This window comes from Petaurus breviceps, unplaced genomic scaffold (genome assembly GCF_028583685.1).
Source record: "Petaurus breviceps papuanus isolate PSGF00001 unplaced genomic scaffold, PetGlider_PUasm1.0 90762, whole genome shotgun sequence".
NCBI classification, from domain to species: Eukaryota; Metazoa; Chordata; class Mammalia; order Diprotodontia; family Petauridae; genus Petaurus; species Petaurus breviceps.
Window position 1 is genome coordinate 1,114,693 of NW_027187339.1, and position 19,162 is coordinate 1,133,854.

The 19,162-nt window shown below is 36.4% G+C and overlaps 1 protein-coding gene across 3 annotated transcripts in view; it reads left to right on the forward strand.

The window, feature by feature from the left end:
- ADK (adenosine kinase) overlaps nucleotides 1-19,162 on the forward strand; it is a 647,588-nt gene that overhangs the window by 85,987 nt on the left and 542,439 nt on the right. For all 3 annotated transcript variants that reach the window (XM_069068290.1, XM_069068291.1, XM_069068292.1), the window contains exon 3: nucleotides 10,652-10,705. In XM_069068290.1, the coding sequence (XP_068924391.1) occupies nucleotides 10,652-10,705 (54 nt within the window). The remainder of the gene's footprint in view (nucleotides 1-10,651; nucleotides 10,706-19,162) is intronic.

Consider the following 19,162-nt stretch of genomic DNA (forward strand, 5'->3'; position numbering starts at 1 on the left):
AGTGGTTAGGGAATACTGATGTAAATCATAGAGTAGCTAACCTGTATTGGAAATGTCATGTTACCAGTTGAAGGATTAGGGTGCTTTGACTTGAGTGCCCCTAGGGGTACACCTGTGGTGTTCTTGGGGCAAAAACTTCCAGGACCTGCTAAAGGAACCTACAGCAACTTTACTACCCATGCCAGCACTGCTCTAGTAGTTAGACATTGGTGACTCCCTATAACCAATAGGAGAATATCAGGGATTTTAATTAGGAAAGCTAACTGAAATGTGCTAAGCCTGAATTTGAATGACTGTTATATATAGTGGGGATAGTTTTGTTTTGTTGGGGTTATTTGATTCAAAATGATTGCCACAGTTCATCTAATGGCCTATGAAAAGTGAAATACATTTTTTCTTGGAAGCGAATTAATTACATGGTGTGAATGGCATCACTTACCAGTACATTCGATCTAATGAGATCATTTCACTCTTAGCCAGGCAAATTATTTCTTTTTCTTTTTTTTTTTTTTTTTTTAAGCAATTGGGGTTAAGTAACTTGCTCAAGGTTACACGGCCAGTTATTTCTGGGTGTGGTGCTGAGTGTCTGAGCCCGGGATTCGATCTCCAGGTCGTCCCAACACTGGAACCGGTGCTCTTACTCGCTGAGCCACCTGGCTACCCCTGAGCAATTGGGGTTAAGTAACTTGCTCAAGGTTACTCGGCCAGGTGTTTCTGGGTGGGTGCTAAGTGTCTGAGCCCGGGATTCGATCTCCAGGTCTTCTCAACACTGGAGCCGGTGCTCTTACTTGCTGTGCTACCTGGCCGCCCCCAAATTATTTCTTAAGTAGAAGCTTATACTGTTCCATTATGCTACTCATAGAATGGGTTGTTGTTTTAAAATAAAAGTGTTGCTCTTTAACTCTCCTTTCCTCTTCCCTTTTTGATATAGAAATTGATGTCATTGGATGCTTTAAATCTTGAGTAGCTCTCTAGTTCTAGAGGGTCATGGCAAGGATACAAGAAAGGAGAAGGAATATCTAGGGAGGAATGAGAGATTTACGGAGAATCTGATTTTCTATACCATTTAAGTGTATTTTGACACTGATTGGGAAACACTTTTAAAGGGAGCTGACAAAATTTAAAATGAATGTGAGACAAAGGGCAAGGAAAACCACCATCAAAAGGCAAAGACTTAAATACTTTGTGGAGAAGAAGTATAATAACTGAGAGACTGGTAACACTTAGAGGTCATACCAGAAATAGACTGTCCTTAAAAATATAAACTTTCATTTAATGTGATTGTTTTCTCTTCTAAGTGTAACTATGTGAAAAAGTAACCTTTGATAAGAGCTATACCTTTTGTTAGTTTCTGCTACCTTACTTTGTCATAGGCATTGGTTAGATGTTTTAATGTCCGTTATTTAATGTTAGTATTTTTCAACACAAGGAGAAGCATAACATGGTAAGAGCCCTCCTCGGAAATAAGAAATCCTTGGATTGAGTCTTGTCTCCATTATATACTAGTTATGGGACTTTGGGCAAGTCACAACTTCTCAGTGACTCAAGGCAAACTTTCTAAGACATTAAATTATAGATGAGTTAATAACCAGTTGTTAATTGCTCTTATGAATGAAAGTTCATGTATATATATGTGTGTGTGTGTATATATACATATATATATACACATATGTGTATAAATTTATTTAGAAAGGAAAATAGTCTTTAAGATTATGTCAGAATGGAATTTGGAAATTGGGAGGTATGATCCCTTTAAGATTCAAGACTAGAATTTGTTTAAAATGAACATAGACTATTTCATCGCTTTCTAAACTAGCTAATTGTATTGACCAGATGATATGTTATATGACTACAAATCACTGAACACCATTATCTCAGAAAAACTGAAATTCCAGGTGACCTAAAGGTCAGTATACTTTTGCATGATGGTTGTAAGTAGGTAGTAGTAACATCTTATTAATGATTATTTGCATGCTAGAAATTGTGGGAAAGATGTCATCAAAGACAGGAGTGATTAGAGAAAGATGTGGTCTAGTCATATATAAAGTGTATGACTATAAACAGTGAACTAGTAGAATACACCTGGGAGTGGTGGTGGTAGTGGTGGGGAAAGTCTCAAGCATTTGATGAATCAAAAATGTGACCTGGTCTATTTTAGCAAGACATACTCCAGCCCATGGGGAGGTACCCTACCTAGCTACAGAAATAAACACAATCCCTAGAGGAAGACAGAACACAATCATATACAGTGTTCTATTCCCTTTCCCCCTTTTCCAAGGGTTGACTTTCTAGGAATACTTTTGAGAAATCTTTATAATGTAGTTCTATATCCTTTCTGAACCTTGAAAATTTATCTAAACTTGAGTTTCTATAAGCAGTTGAAAATACCACAAGGCTACATAATAGCAGCTGGTGTATTACTACTAGCATTAGGGTTTATTCTTTCTCTTCCTTAAATCCCCCATTATATGCTACAACTTTATTCCCATGATGATGGCAGAATTATATGGTTCAGCTGTGAATGCATTGGCACTGCTTTTTGCCATACTGCTGATTCATTTCTTGGTGCCAGCTGTGTGAAGGATAACAGAGAGCCTGGATATTGCACTGGTATCTCCAAAATATTAAAAGGAAGCAAGGAAGACTTCTAGTACATGTAGAAGCTCATTGGAGTGTTTTCATAAAAACATGAATAAGAATGGCGCTGGATGAGAAGAGGTGAATGGGTTTTATTCTGAATTGATGGAAGTACACAGGGGGGTAAGATGACAGACCTAGGGAGGTACCAGTGAGACTTCATTTCCTTGAAAAAAAGCCAGCTGGGAATCCAAGAACAGAAAGAATGAAGCAACCAGCCTTTGTTGGAACAACCAAAAGTTTGTCTCAGAAAAGATAAGTTATCTATCTTTACAAACAAAAAGGGCCTAGATTTTGTTAATATGTGGGGATAGAAAGAAAACATGGTGTGTTTTTATTTTGAGGTATTTGAAATGTAGGAGTTTTAGCTTTGTGCTGATCTTTGAACTTAAAATCTTTATTTTTTTCCTTTCCCATTTAATTTTTGTTTTAACCATTCTTCCAGTTGATATTTGACCACTAAATAAGTTACTAAGTGTTGGGATATCACCAATTTTTGAAAATGATGAATCACAAGTCTTCCAGGTATAGCCTCTGGTGTGTGTATGTATATGTATACACATACATGTTTATACATTATGTTTGTGTGTATACACACACATATAGTATTCATGGTTTTTAAAAAAGTTTATCTTGAGGCTTATATCTCTGAGCCTCAATTTCCTATTTGTAAATTGTGGATATCTTCCTTGACCTTTCTGCTATATTTGTCCATTGAATTGTTCCTCTTTTGGAGACTCATTTTCCTGTTGGAGTCTCTAACTTTGTAATCTCTTAATTCTCCTCTTGACTAAGATGTTCTCCTTCCATCTGCCTCCTGTCAGTTGTCCTGAAAGACTATTTTTGGCCCTTTTCTATGTGGATAATTTCTCCCCTTTGCTGTCTCATTAGATATCCCTTCCTAAATGTATATCTCTGTCCTGTTTTTCGCCCTTTATCTCTAGACTCCTATTGCTAAATGCCTGCTCAATATTTCCACCAGAATTCTGTCCTTCCCTCATATTTAATCTAAGATACATTGACTCCTCCCCCGTTGCTTATAAACATGCCCAGAAATCTCCCCTAGCTTAAAAAAAATCCAACAAAAGCAACAAAAGCCTTCTTTTAGAGCTGCTGTCTCGTAAGCTCTTGTCCTATGTTTCTCCTCTCTTTCACAGTAGAACCATTAGAAAAAAACTACAAATTTACTCTCATTTTCTGTACTGATTAAGCTTTTTTATTGCTGAGTACTTGATTTGAAATTTGACGTCTGACGCTGTCATTCACCTGAACTCCCCAGTAATTGACTGCTTTGCTAGCTAGTGGCCTTCTCTGTCCTGATCTCCATTGACTTCCAGTGGATGTCAAACATCCGATGCTGTTGACTACCTCCTCTTCTTAAATACTCTCTTCTTCCTGGGCATTTACAACACTTCTCTTTCTTGGTTCTCCTGGCTGGTTATATGCAGCTTCTCCTCCATATCCCATCTCCTGAAAGCATTTTTCTCTGTTATCCCTTTCTAGTTGGTTTCATCAGTTCTCATAGGTTCACTTATCTTTATATGACTTCTAAATTTGTATATTACCAGACCTCATTTCCCTCCTGAGATCCAGCCTGCATTGACAACTTAATTTCTGGACATTTGTACCTTGGTATCTCATTAACATCTCAAGCTCAACATGATCAAAGTTGAATGCATTATCTCTCTCCTTAATTTTCCTATTTCTGCCAAGGGTACCATTGTCCTCATAGTAACCAAGGTTCACCACCTGGGAGTCATCCTCGACTTTTACCTTTCTTTCACCTCTCACATTTGGTAGTGGTGGTGTCTCCATAGGGCTACCTCACCCACCATCTCTGTCATCTGTTCTGTTCTCGCTACCCACCTTGCTACCACACTAGTTCAGGCCCCCATTGGCTCTTGCTTGAATGAGCTCTCACTTAATATTCCTAAAGCGCAAGCCAACTATGACACTTCCCTACTTAATTTATAGTGATTCAATGTTGCCTCTAGGATTAAAGTAAATGCTCCTTTGGTGATGAAAATCTGGCCCTAGCCCACCTTTCCAGACCAAATCTCACATGATTCCATTTTAGACACTCTACAAGCCAGCCATAACTGCCTGCTTTTCTCAAACCCAGCATGCCATCTTCTGCTTCCCTCTTTCCCTTCATAGGCTGTTCCTTGTTATGCTCTTCTTTTTCCTTTTTGCTTTTTGCCAGCTTCCTTCAGGGTTCAGCTGCAAGTGCTGCCTGTTGTGGGAAGTTAGAGATTGTGGCATATTTGCTAGAGAGCTGTCCTTAAAGCCAGGAAGACCTGGGTTTAAGTCCTGCCTCTGATACCTGCTGGCTGTGTGACACTAGGCAGATCTCTTAACCTCTCAATGCTTTAGGCAGCTCTTGTAAGAGTCCTCAGACTGGTAGAGGAAGTTTCCCCCCAGTCAGTAGTCATGGGTACATTTCCTATCCCTATCCTACTGGTGTGTATTTTGTGTTTAGTTATCGTGCTTGTATTGTATTCCTTCTGTGCAGTGTAAGCTCTGAGGCCAGAAGCAGTTTTGTTGTCATTGCATTCCTAGAGGGAATCACATGGAGTTGATGCTTCATGGATTTGGTTAGTTGCCTGACCCTGAGAAGTCAAGAGTTACCCATTTTATTCTCCTTTCCATTTCCTTTGCCACAACCCTAGACCAGGCTCTGATATATTGAGTGGCCTATTGTAATTGTCTCCTCACTGTTCTTCCTGTCACTTATCTCTCCCTTTTCACTTCATCTTTCTTACAGCTGCCAAAGTTATCGAACTAATGGATGAATCTCAGTGCGTCATTTTCCTGTTCCTAAGCCTTTAGTAATGGTTTCCCATTGCCTATTGAATAAAATAGAATCTCCTTATCCTTTCATTCAAGGCCTAACCCACTTTGGCTTCTTCCTGCCTTTTCAGCTTTATTTTATTCTACTCTCTGTTATGTCTTCTCTATTCCATCTGAATAAGACTAGAATCATTTCTTAATCTTGTGCTGTTTCTACCTCCACACATTGACACAGCCATTCCCCCTTTCTCATCTTTTGTTGAAATTCTTTTTTGCTTTTAAGATCCATGTTAGCATCTACATCTTTAATGAAGCCCTCTGATAGCTTTGGCTACATGTCCATCCCATTCTCATTTGTATTACAATTATTTGTGTCTAAGTTTTAGCCATTCATTAGAGTGTAAACTTGAGCATAGGAATAATATTTCTCATCTTTGTATCCTTAGTCCTAGAACAGTGTGGGACACATACTAAATGCTTAATAAATGTTCATTTAATTGAATCAGACATTTTGTTTAGTTCAATTGAACAAGCATTTGTTAAATACATATTATATTCCCAGCATTATGGTAATTGCTATGGTACTTTAACAGGTCTAGATTTTAATTTTTGTAAATTTAGTGAATTTCGTAGTAGAAGACTGTTCTCTAATAGACATATGCATTTCTTAGAAGTAAACATGGTAATTGTTTTGTGAGATTCTAATAACTTAAAGAGTAACTGGCACTATATGTGTTAAAGAAGGAATAGTGTGAATAGATAATTACAATTGTTAGCAAATTCACAAAGGTTTTCATACATTTCTTTTGTCAAGATGAATCATTACTTTAATGCTTTATTACAGATTGGAGCGCTTGAAAATCTTGGTGAAACTTGTAATCTTAGTGTAGAGATTCAAACACTTAGCTATTGACTTAAGACTATTTGGTAGCCCTAATTAGGTTGTGCTTCCTATTTAAATGACACAAACAATTGTTAGATCAGGATTAATAAATTTATTTGTTACTCTCACTGGATCACAAGTGTATTTTCACAGAGTGACTCCTAGTTGCCACTGTAATGTCTGAAATATGAATAAGTACATGAATAAGTACAATGAAATTCATTGATTTTTTTTTTTTTCGGAATTTAGGAGTAAGGCTAATATAATGAGAAGAATGTTGAAGTTAGGATTCCAGTCTTGGCTCTAGTATTAACTTCTAAGAGATCAGGCTGCAGACTTTAAATGTCAGCTAATATGATTAGCTGATGATTTAGATCAATGATTAAGATCAATCCTTAATCATTGGGGGATTGTTCTTCCCTTAATCATTGGAGGATTGTTCTTCAGGATGTTTATATTCTTTCCATGAGAATTCTAAACTCTTAGAACTTGAAAACAGGTTGTACCACACTTAATTTTTTATATCATATTACATTAATTAGCTTGCATTGCTTTAGGATTTGCAGAGTGCTTTATGTTTGTTAACTCATTAATGTTACATATTAATTTGGATTCTTTCAGAACTTGTTTGAGTAAAAGCCTGTCCCAACTCTTCTAATTTTCTCATGAATGGTATACTTTACACTTAATAGCTCATTCATATAACAGTTGTTGATAGAGATATGGAAGTTGGTATATGGTTTGGTAGTTGCTGATGCTTTCTCTGTTAGCTTTGTTTTAAAACAAAAGATACATTACATTTATACGTTGCTCAATTAGCTAGCATTTATTAAAGACATACTATGTGCTAGACACACAATAGAGAGACAAAGATGAAACAGTCTCTTCTTTTTTTGTTTTTGTTTTTTGGAGGACAATTGGGGTTAAGTAACTTGTCCAAGGTCACATGGCTAGGTTTTTGTGTGTGTGTGTTAAGTGTCTGAGGCTGGATCCGAACTCAGGTCCTTCTGACTCTGGGGCCGGCACTCTACTCACTGTGCCACCTAGCCACCCCTGAAACAGTCTCTTTTTACCTTACCTTACCTTTGTTCTTCTTGTAGAATGTAAATTCCTAAAATGAAGACACGGTTTCATTTTTATCTTTGCTTTTCTAAGTTCTAGCACATTGCCATGTGATAGACTGATTTTCAGTAATTCATTTAGCACAAAGCTTCATCTGTTATAATTCACATCCACATTCATTCTTAGTTACTTCTTCCCTGGGGTGGCCAGCTCCTATTAAAACTTAGTTGGTCAGTAGGTAATCAGGACTTAAGTTTTCATTTTGATAGACTACCTTGGAATTCCCAGAAAACACAGTAGCCCTTATTTGTTCTTGTAAGGCAAGGGAAGGCCCAATGAAACCATAGTCGTCATTATCTGACTTGGTGCCCATGGTGGTCAAAGCAAATCCTGCAGTATGTCTTTGACCCCATTGATTTGGTGGATGTTGTGATAATTACTTCAGTATGCGTGATCTTATTATAACCTTTCCTTCAATAGGTTTTAATGGCTTGATATGTTCTTCCCAGTCCAATAATTCGTTACCATTTAGGTATTTATTCATGCCTTCACAGGATTGTAGAATTTAGATTATGAAACACCTTGGCAGTCATCATTCCAACCTCTCATTTTGCAGATGAGAAAGCTGAGATTGGGAGAGATAATTGACTTTTATCTAGGCCACAGTGGTGGTAGGGTAGCAGGTGGTTAGTGTTAAGCCCCAGACTCATATAATTTTAGATTGGGCACATTGGATTTATGTTCAGTTGAACTGATCTTTGATATTTACATATTTCATAAAAGAATCTGTTTTAATTTGGCACTGTAATTATTGCCACAATTACCACTAGATTCTAAAGAACTTCATTATATTTATAGCCAATAATGTTACATACTCAATGTTTGATATTGTAAATTTCGGTCACTCTCCATTACCTTTGAATTTTTCATCGTGGTTCTTTCCCCTCTACACCTTTTACTCAGGCCCTCTCCCATACATCCCTCCTCACCTTGCCTGTTCCTTAGAATTCCTAGTTTCCTTCAAAGCTCAGTTGAAGTCTGTCTTCTACCTGATGCTCCCAGTTGCTAGTCTCCTGTCTTTCTCTTTTTCCCATCTCAATCCCTTGTATATATTTTTATAGAGATTAAGACTGGATATCTGGATAGTGAACTCCCAGATGAGGAAACTCCCTCCACTAATGCTTCCAGGGTGTTATCTTTTCACAGTTTATAGCCTTAATTGCCTAGAGTATTGAAAGGTTGTTTTACATGCCCAGGGTCACACAGATCTTCCCCCCTTCAACATCAGCTTTCCAAACTCTGCCATGTTGCCTCATATATTTTTATGTACATATATACATACATTTATGTACGTACATATATATGCACAAATACATATATGTTGTCTCCCCTTGAGGTCAAGAACTACTTTTATTTTTAGTTTTGTGTCCCCAGTGTCTAGCATTGTACTTAGTATGCAGGTGCTTAATAGTTGCTTGGGGATTGACTAGTGTGCTTAGGATTTTTAAAATGGAAACTCTTGCTAGTTTAAAAAAAACAGTTAACTTATTCAGCTTCTTTCTCTCTCTCTCTCTCTCACACACACACACACACACACACACACATAGTGAAGATAAAATATAGATCAGGTGTCCAAACGAGGCAAAGAGTGAATTGCTACACATATAAAAGAACAAGAGCCACATTTCCTGGAGATAAGTGGTCAAAGAAAATGAACAGAGGAAACAAGCTGTCACTAACTATATCAAAAAAGTACTCCAAATCACTAATAAAAAGAGATGCAAATTAAAACAACTTGAAGTTTCACTTTACACCTATCCTGCTGACGAAGATGACGAGGAAATGGTAAATGGTGGAAGGGCTTTGGGAAGGTAGGCATACTCCTGTACTATGGTTCGATTCTGACTTGGTCCACTCCGTCTGGAAAACAATTTAGAATTATACCCCAATGTGATTAAATTGTGAACATCTTTTGATTAATTTTTTATCTCACTACTAGGCTTGTACCTCAAGGAAAAAAGAGGGAACATTCTTGTAGGTGGCCTCTTGGATAGAGCCCTGGAATTGGGAAGACCTGAGTTCAAATTTGGCCTCAGATACTTACTACCTGGGTGGCCTTGGGCAAGTCACTTAAATCTCTCTTCATTTTCCTCATCTGTAAAATCAGGATCATGATAACACCTATCTCACAGGGTTGTTGTGAGGGATCAGATGAGTTAATATTTGTAAAGTGCTTGGCACATAGTAGGCACTTTATAAATAATAATTGTTATCCAAAAAAGCCCCTGTAACACTTTTTGCAATAAAAAATAAAGATATATGGAAATTAATTTCTGGGGAGATGTTTACTAGTAGCTAGGGTCAGAGGAGAGGATCATTAAAGTCTTCTAAAGGAAGTGGCAATTGATCTAAACTTTGAAAGACTGGAAATTCTAAGAGGCATAGGTGAAGAGGGATTGTGTTTCAGGTTTGCAGACAATCTATGTAGAACCATGAAGATAGAACTTATTAGGTGCTTAATGAGTGTTAAGCACCTTAAGAAGTTAATAGACTGATATGATTGACTGACTAGATTCATAATGTTGTACATGAAGAACTGTAAGCCAGTTTTACTCTTTATGAAGGAAGATAATAGGTAAGAGTCTGTAATTACTATATATATATATATTTTTTTTTTTTAGAAAAGCTCATATTCAATTTTTCAGCCCCAACAGCTTTTTAAAGTGGTTGAAATTGTTTCAGTTCTGTGCTACATTAATTTTGATTTTCGCTGTAACCAGCTGGTGGCTTAACTGTATATAGACAGATGATTCAGAAATGGCTCCCATATCAGTAACAGCCCTTTGTTTCCTGTGGGTTAATAGGCAGGGAGGCTTCTGTATGTCCTTAGCAGTGGGAGAGATCAGGTAGAGTGTGCCCCAAGAATTTTGTGTTAAACAAGGGACAGCTAAATATGACTTAAAAAATTGGTTGAGGGGCAGTTAGGTGGTGCAGTGAATAGAGCACAGTCCTGGAGTGAGGAGGACCTGAGTTCAAATCCAGCCTCAGACATTTGACACTTAGTAGTTGTGTGACCTTGGACAAGTCACTTAACCCTAATTGCCTTGCCTTTCCCCCTCCAAAAAAAATTTTGGTTGGAGGACAATTGGCTTGTCTAGGTCCTACAGTGAGATTTGTAAAGTCTTGTGATTTATCTTTATTCAAAGGCTCATTGACTGGTGTGTTACATATATTTGTACATTTCTGTGACTAGTATTTTTTTTTAAATTTCTGTTATAGGTATGGTCTGAAACCTAATGACCAAATTTTGGCAGAGGAGAAACACAAAGAACTGTAAGTATATGATAGAACATTATTACATTAGGCATTTTGTGTTTGTCTGTAGTTGGTATCTTAACACACAAGCTGATTTAATAATCACATATCGTGTAATTAACACTATAGATTTAATTCATTTGAAAATGAATATAGGTCATTCCCCGAAAACAGTTAATTTAACCTTGAATTGGAAATAATTGCTCACACTGGTACATTGAAAAATAGCTATAGAATGTAGTTTAAATGTCATTGAGTGTAACAATGTGGATTGTCACTTTCATTTAATTTCCTTTTTTCAGGTAAAATGGAAAAATTGTCACTTTTAAAAAATGTTGATCTATTTTGAATGACCACATTTTTTACCTTGCTCCTGAAGGAGTCTAATCTTGTTCATAATTAATTTGCTAGTCTAATGGAATTGATGATGTGGAGCATCAGTGTTGCCTAGTGGATAGAGAACTGTCTTTGAAGTCAGGAAGATCTGTGTTCAGATTTGGACTGTAACACATACTGTGACTGACTAAAGTGTAACTGGTCAAATTGCTTGCAACTGGTGGCACAGTAGAGTGTGAACCTGGAGTCAGAAAGACCCAAGTTCAAATTTGGCCTCATATACTTAGTGGCTATAACAGGTTACTTAACTTTTGTCTGCCTTGGTTTCCTCATCTATAAAATGGAAATAACAATAATACCTTCCTTCCAGGGTTGTGTGCGGAATCAAATGCAAATTTTATAGAATATATTTTTCAAACTTTAAAGCTCTGTATTAGTGTTTTTGTTATTACTATTAACCTCTCAATGCCCAAGCAAGTTTAAGACTGTTAAATGAATGAGCAGATACAGATATATATTGGAAGAGAGAGTTCTTCACTAAGAGTTCTGTCTACTGATGCAATTATTAGTCTGGTTAAAAAGTGCCCCACATCATGTAGTATCACAGCTTTGGAGCTGGAAGGAACCTTAGAGGTTATTGTGTCCAATCCCCTCATTTTTACAGATGAACAAACTAAGAGACAGAGAGTTGAAGGGACTTGACTCGAGTAACTTAGCTAATGCATAGGTAGGATCAGAACCCATGTGCCGTATCTATTACATGTTAGTAATGAGCTGTTATATTTTTAAAAAGAATCATGATTAAAAGTTTTAAAGCAAGTACTTTAAATTTCAATACAATTTAAGATCTTAATTTAACTTTGATTAAAGAGAATCATTGATTGATTATGTCCTGAAATTTCTCTGACAGTTTTAAAGATAATTGCTGATATTTAAAAGAAAGTTTCAGCTGTCATGACCTGAAGTTATAAAGTGAAAAAATATACTACTTGTAGTAGCTGATAGACAAAAGCCCAGCTGATTGCTTGAAGTGGGAATTGAACTAGTTTATCTCAGAGGGCCTTTCCAGTCCCATTGGTTTATTGTCCTTACTTTGCCTTCTCTCTGTCCCAACTTTTGTATTGAGAGGGAAACATGTAAGAATGAATATATTTCAAGAACTGCCTAAAAAGCAGAATTGGCCAAATAAAAAAGAAGGTACTGAAGAAAATATTCCTTAAAAATTAGAATTGGACAAGTAGAAACTAATGACCCCATGAGACATCAAGAAACAATAAAACAAAATCATAAAGAATGAATAGAAGAAAATGTGAAATATCTCCTTGGAAAAACAACTGACCTGGAAAATAGATCCAGGAGAGATAATTTAAAAATTACCAGACTACATAATTTAAAAACTACCAGCCATGATCAAAAAGAGCCTCAACATCATCTTTTAAGAAATTATGAAGGAAAACTGCTCTGATCCCAGAACCAGAGGATGATAGAATTTGAAAGAGATCCCAAATGAAACCTCCTTGAAAGAGATCCCAAAATGAAAACTCCCAGGAATATTGTAGCCTAGTCAAATATTGTGGAGCCACCATCAGGATAACACAAGATTTAGCAGCTTCTACAATAAGGGATTGTAGGGCTTGGAGTATTGATAAATGGTCATAGGATAATGAATAGACAGTTTTCAGATGAAAGGGATGTGGGGAAATTGGCACACTAAAGCACTATTGGTAGAATTGTGAACTGATTCAGCTATTCTGGAGAACAGTTTGGAACTATGAGCAAAGGGCTGTAAAATGATGCATACGCTCTGACCCAGCAATACCACTACTAGGTCTCTATTGCAAAGAGTTTTTTTTTTTAAAAGGAAAAGATTTATTTGTAAAAAATATTTATAGCGGTTCTTTTTGTGATAGCCAAGAATTATTTAGAGGAGATATCTATGAATTGGGAAATGGCTGAACAAGTTATATAATTATCACTATTTATATTATATTATATATATAATATAATATATAACATAATATATATTATATTATATATATACAATATAACTAGTTAAAGTTATAATTTATCACTTTAATGGGATACTGTTGTGCTTTAAGAAATGATGAGATGGATGTTTTCAGAGAAACCTAGAGGAACTTACATGAATTGATATAAAGTGAGGTAAACTGAAGATAAGTGAAGTGAGCAAAAACAGGAGATCATTGTACACACTACCAGCAATATTGTGTGATGATCAAATGTGAATGACATAACTGTTCTCAGTAATACAGTGATTCAAGATGATTCCTAAGGACTCATGATTAAAAATGCTGTCCACCTCCAGAGAAAAAACAAATGGAATCTGAAAGCAGATTGAAGCATTTTAAAAAAAAATTTATTTTTTTCATGGTTTTTTTTTGAGGGGTGAGGTTGTAGTTTCTTTCACAACCCAACTAATATAAAAATATATATTTTGCATTATTACACATATATAACATCAAATTGTTGCCTTCTCAGTGAAGGGGGAAAGGGAAGAAGGAAATTTGGAACTCAAAATTTTAAAAAATGAATGTTAAAAATGTTTTTATATGTAATTGGAAAAAATTCTTTTATTTAAAAAAGCATTCTTTTAAAAAGAATATTTTTCACTCTGCCCCTCTTTTCTGGCCTGCTTATCTTTTTGCCATGATGGAAGAAGAAAATCTTTGATATATGATAGAGAAGCTTTTTATACCTTTGTACATAGACTCTTAGAACTGGAAGATACTGTGTAAGGCTATCTATTTGCCTTTAGGAAAGGCCAAGTTCAAACAAGATCTGTCTCACTTGTAATGATCACAAAAAGTAAATTTCACACCCTTATTTGGGAGCTTATTATAATGTTCTCTCCTCACTGTTAGAAAATTTTTTTGCAGATACTGTTTAAAACTGTTCTTTAGATGGAAAATGGCAAGCAGCCTGTTTTTTATGGAACAGTTCTTGAGTTACTTAAAGGCTGTTATTATTTGTTGGCCACTTTGCCTTCTCTAGTCCTAGCAGTCCTGGTTTGGCTTTGCTTTTCTTGTAGTTCTTGTTTTTCAACATTGTTCTTTCCCAGATGACTTCTGGGTTTGGTTCTTATGTTGAAGAAACCTTAACTAGATATAATCCTGTATTTAGATACTTCGACGAGTGTTATTTTATTGATGTGGGTACTCCCTCCAGTAGTAGATAGAAATCCATTCATGCTTTTTTATGCATGTGACTTGTGTCCACTCACAAGTGGTCCGCAGTGTATTTCTCTAGAATCCCAGCACCCTTCCTTTAGATCTCTTGGCATTGCCTGGATACTAATAGAGCATGAAGGTTGTACACCAGGTATTCCTAATTTTTGTTATACATCTATATATATAGTTACAGACCATTCAATAAAGAATTAATCAGTTGTAGAGTTTTTTAATGGCTCTGAAATACTCTTCTAGTTGTTATGCATTGTAGTCCACTTTGCATACACGGCTGACTCATTGCCAGATCTTGAGTTCTCTTGATTCATAGATTTTTGCCATGGTTATGCCCACTCTTTAGCTAAATCCTTTTGTGGCCTTCAGATTCAGTATTAGCCTGTCCTGTTCATTTCTCCTTTGCTCTAAGTCACAATGTACTGTTTGGCTCCTATCATTTTATTGACCCTTCGCATTTGATCTTACTGCAGATTCTTATTAATTTGCTCACGTTTCACATAATAAGATCATAAATTCAGAACTGGAAGGAGTCTCAGGAGTCTATTCAGTCCATTCGTATTATTTTACAGATGAAGAGATTGAGGCCCAAGGGGGTTAAGCCTCTTGTTCAAGGTTATACAGGCAGCATTTGAACCCAGGTCCTTTTTTCTCAGAGCCAGTGCTTTTACATTATTATTATAATAATGTAGAGCTGTAGATATTTAGCCTAGTTTTTTGGTGTTCACTTGGACTCCATATGTGTAATTAGTGAGTCAGTAACTATTGAGTGCCTGCTGTGTGCCAGGTGCTCTGTTTAGGTATTGGGGATTCAGAGAATGAAGCAACATCTTTAAATGAGGGACTTACATTCTAATAGGAGAGACAATAAATACATCTATCAATAATATAGCACAAACATAAAATGAATAGGTAACAAATATATTTTCAAAGCAGTTAAAATAAGATAGTTTAGGAGAACGGCAATGAAGGAATCAGGAAAGACTATGATGAAGATGGTGCGTTCTCCTGAACTTCACCTTGTCCTTAACTCTTCTAAAATACATCAGATTCTCTTGGTGCTGTTCTCGCCTTGCCGGGTATTAGCTGTGTGCGCTTGGGCAGTTGTTTCAGTTTCCTCGAGGTGATCGATAAGGTCCTTTTCATGTCTTTGGACTGTAAGATTTAAAACCAGCTGCACATTTAATTGATGTAAAGCTTGAGCCAAGGCCACTTCATTTGATCCCATTCAGTTTCTTCTTTAAAAGAGTTGTTGCTTAGCTAGATGACAATATGTGCCTTCTCCCTACTAATCATTGTCCTGATGTGTTTTCATTCATTGTAGTGCAGGGTATTTAGATAATATGAATGAAACTTCTCCCAACTTTTAGGAAAGTCATTCAAGGTATATATCCCAGTGGTTGATCATTGATTCCCACTAAACTACCATCAAGGGTCAGTTATATACCAGGGATAATGCACTGAACATGATAAATGCTTGTCAGCTTGAATATAGAGAATAGAACAAAAGCTGGGAGGGGCCTTAGAGATGAGGAAACTGAACCACAAATAAGGCAGGTGGTTTGTCCAGTGTCACCCTGGCAGTAAAGGGGGCAGACTATGAATATGAACAGCCCAGGGCCTCCGACTGCCCTTTCTGCTATTACCAGAAGTTACATGGCCTCAAGTCATATGGCAGTATAACATCACAGGATGTTTTTGAATAGATTCTCTTATAGATGTCATTCCTTCAGGTACTTCAGACATAACAAACTGTCTAATTGACTTGATTTTATTAAACTGAGTTTGTTGGTGGATGCTGGAATTGAGCACAGTGTTATTTGATTGTTCCTTTAAGGGCCTGGGAACTTGAGTCCTCAAATGCAATAACATTTTTGTATTGGAAGGTGTTTTCAATATTTATATATTTTCCAAAGAACTTAGTTTCTTTGAATATGTGAAAAAGAAAAGTGCCACATAACTGCTTATTTTTGAAATATTTTTAATTTTCTGTAACAAAATAGTCTTGGAATCTTAAAAGCAATTAAATAGTGATTTAATATTATACATGATGAGATTTTCTTTTCTTTTTTTTTTTTTTTTACAATTTTTAAACATTTTTCTTTGAAATTTTAAGTTCCAAATTCTATCCTTCTGTTTCTCCCTCTCTCCTCTCCCCCCTCCCCTAGATAGTAAGTAATTAGATATAGGTTTACAGGTGCAAAGATGTAAAACATTTCCATATTAGTTATTTTATACAAGATGACTTGAATAAAAGAGAAAAAAATATAGCATGCTTCAGTCTGTATTCAATCAATATCATTTCTTTCTCTGAAGGCAGATAGTATGCTTCATTAGGCTTTTGGGATTGTCTTGGGACATTGTATTGCTAAGAACAGTTTTTCATCGAATAATATTGCTGTTGCTGTGTACAACGTTCTCTTGGTTCTGTTCACTTGACTATGATAAGTTCATGTAGGTCTTTCCAGGTTTTTCTGAAGTCATCCTGTTTGTCATTTCTTACAGTACTATAATATTCCATTACAATCATATACCACAGCTTGTTCAGCCATTCCCCCATTGATCAGCATCCTTTCAATTGACAATTCTTAGCCACCACAAAAAGAACTGCTATAAATATTTTTGTGCAAATAATCCTTTTCAGTCTTTTTGGATGTCTTTGGGATCTAGACCTAGCAGTAGTATTGCTGGCTCAAAGGGTATGCACAGTTTTATAGCCCTTTGGGCATAGCCATAAATGATCCTCCAGAACAGTTAAACTAGTTCACAACTCTACCAGAAGTGCACTAGATCCCTGTTTTTCCACATCCCTTCCAGTATTTGTCGTTTTGTCATATTAACCAGTTTGATAGGTATAAGGTAGTACCTCTGAGGTATTTTATTTTTTTAATCAAATGCTTTATTAACTTCTAGTTTACATCATTCATTTCTGCAAGATTTTGAGTTACAAATTTTCTCCCCGTTTTTCCCCTACCCACCACCCCAAAATATCCCTCCTCCAATTTGATATCTCCCGTATCTTCTCCCATACCCCCTCCCGACTTTCTAGTAGGGCACAGTAGATGTCTATGCCCCAGTGTTGGTATGTCTTATTTCCCAATTACATGTAAAATAATGTTAATAATAGTATGTGTGTATATATATATATATATATATATATATATATATACACACACACACACACACACACACACATTTTAAACATTTGATTTTAAAACTTTGAATTCCACTTTCATTCCCTTGCTCCCTTTTCACCCACCCTTACTGGGAAGATAAGCAATTCAGTATAGGTTGTACATGTGTAGCTATGTAAAACATTTCCATAGTGGATATATTGCAAAAGACTGACTATATTTCCCTCCCTCCTATCCCACCTCCCACTTGTTCTATTCTCTACTTTGGTCCTGTCCCTTTTTTTGTTTTTTTTTTGCTTTTTGGAGAGCAATTGGGATTTAAGTGACTTGCCCAAGGTCACATGGCTAGTTTTTGTATTAAGTGTCTGAGGCTGGATTTGAACTCAGGTCCTCCTGACTGCAGGGCCGGTGTTCTATTCACTGCGCCACTTAGCCACTCCCCGGTCCCTTTTCAAAAGTGGGTGCTTCCAACTTTCCTCCCCCCCAGCCTGCCCTCCCTTCCATCATCCCCCCTCTCATCTCCTTCTCCCCTACTCTCCTGTAGGGTGAGATACCCTATTTAGTGTGTATGTCATTCCCTCCTTAAGCCAAATTCAATGAGAACAAGGCAGACCCATTCCCTTTTGCCTTCCTGTTCTTCCCCTCCATTGTAACCATTTTCCCTTGCCTCTTCTATATGAGATAGTTTACCCCATTCTGTCTTTCCCCATCTCCTCTCATTATATTCCTCTCTTACCTCTTAATTTCACATTTTAAGTATCATCCCTTCCTAATAAATTGGTCCTATTCCCTCTATCTATGTATACCTGTACACATATATACACACATTCACATATACCCTCCTATATAGACATACGCCCATATGCCCTCCTATATAGAGATATTTGTGTGTGTATACACACACACACATATACACATTTCTGTATACTGAGAAAAGTTTCATAAGTTACAATGATCATTTTTCCATGTAGGGATGTAAATAGTTCAACTTTGATAAGTTCCTTATGATTTCTTTTCCCTGTTTACCTTCTCATGTTTCTCTTGCTTCTTGTATGTGAATGTCAAATTTTCTATTCATCTCTGGTTTTTTCAGCAAGAATGCTTGAAAGTCCTCTATTCCACTGAATGACTATATTTTCCCCTGAAACATGATACTCAGTTTTGCTTGGTTTTAATCCTAGCTCCTCTGACCTCTGGAATATCATATTCCAAGCCCTTCGATTCCTCAGTGTAGAAGCTGCCAGATCCTGGGTTATCCTGATTGTGTTTCCACAATATTCAAATTGCTTCTTCCTGGTTGCTTGTAATATTTTCTCCTTGATCTGTGTATTCCAGATCCTGGCTATATTATTCCTAGGAGTTTTCTTTTTGGAATCTTTTTCAGGAGGTGATTGGTGGATTCTTTCAACCCCTATTTTGCCCTCTGGTTCTAAAACATCAGGGCAGTTTTCCTTGAGAATTTCTTGAAGGATGATTTCTAGGTTCTTTTTTTGATCATGGCTTTCAGGTAGTCCAATAATTTTTATAAATTATCTCTCCTGGATCTATTTTCCACATCAGTGGTTTTCCCAGTGAGATATTTCACATTGCCTTCTATGTTTTCATTTGTTTGGATCTGTTTAATAGTATCTTGATTTCTTATAAAGTCACTAGCTTCCATTTGCTCCAATCTAATTCTGAAGGAATGATTCTCCTCAGTGAGCTTTTGAGATTCTTTTTCCATCTGGCAAATTCATCTTTTTAAGGCATTCTTCTCCTCATTGGCTTTTTGAGCCTCTTTTGCCATTTGAGTTAGTCTATTTTTT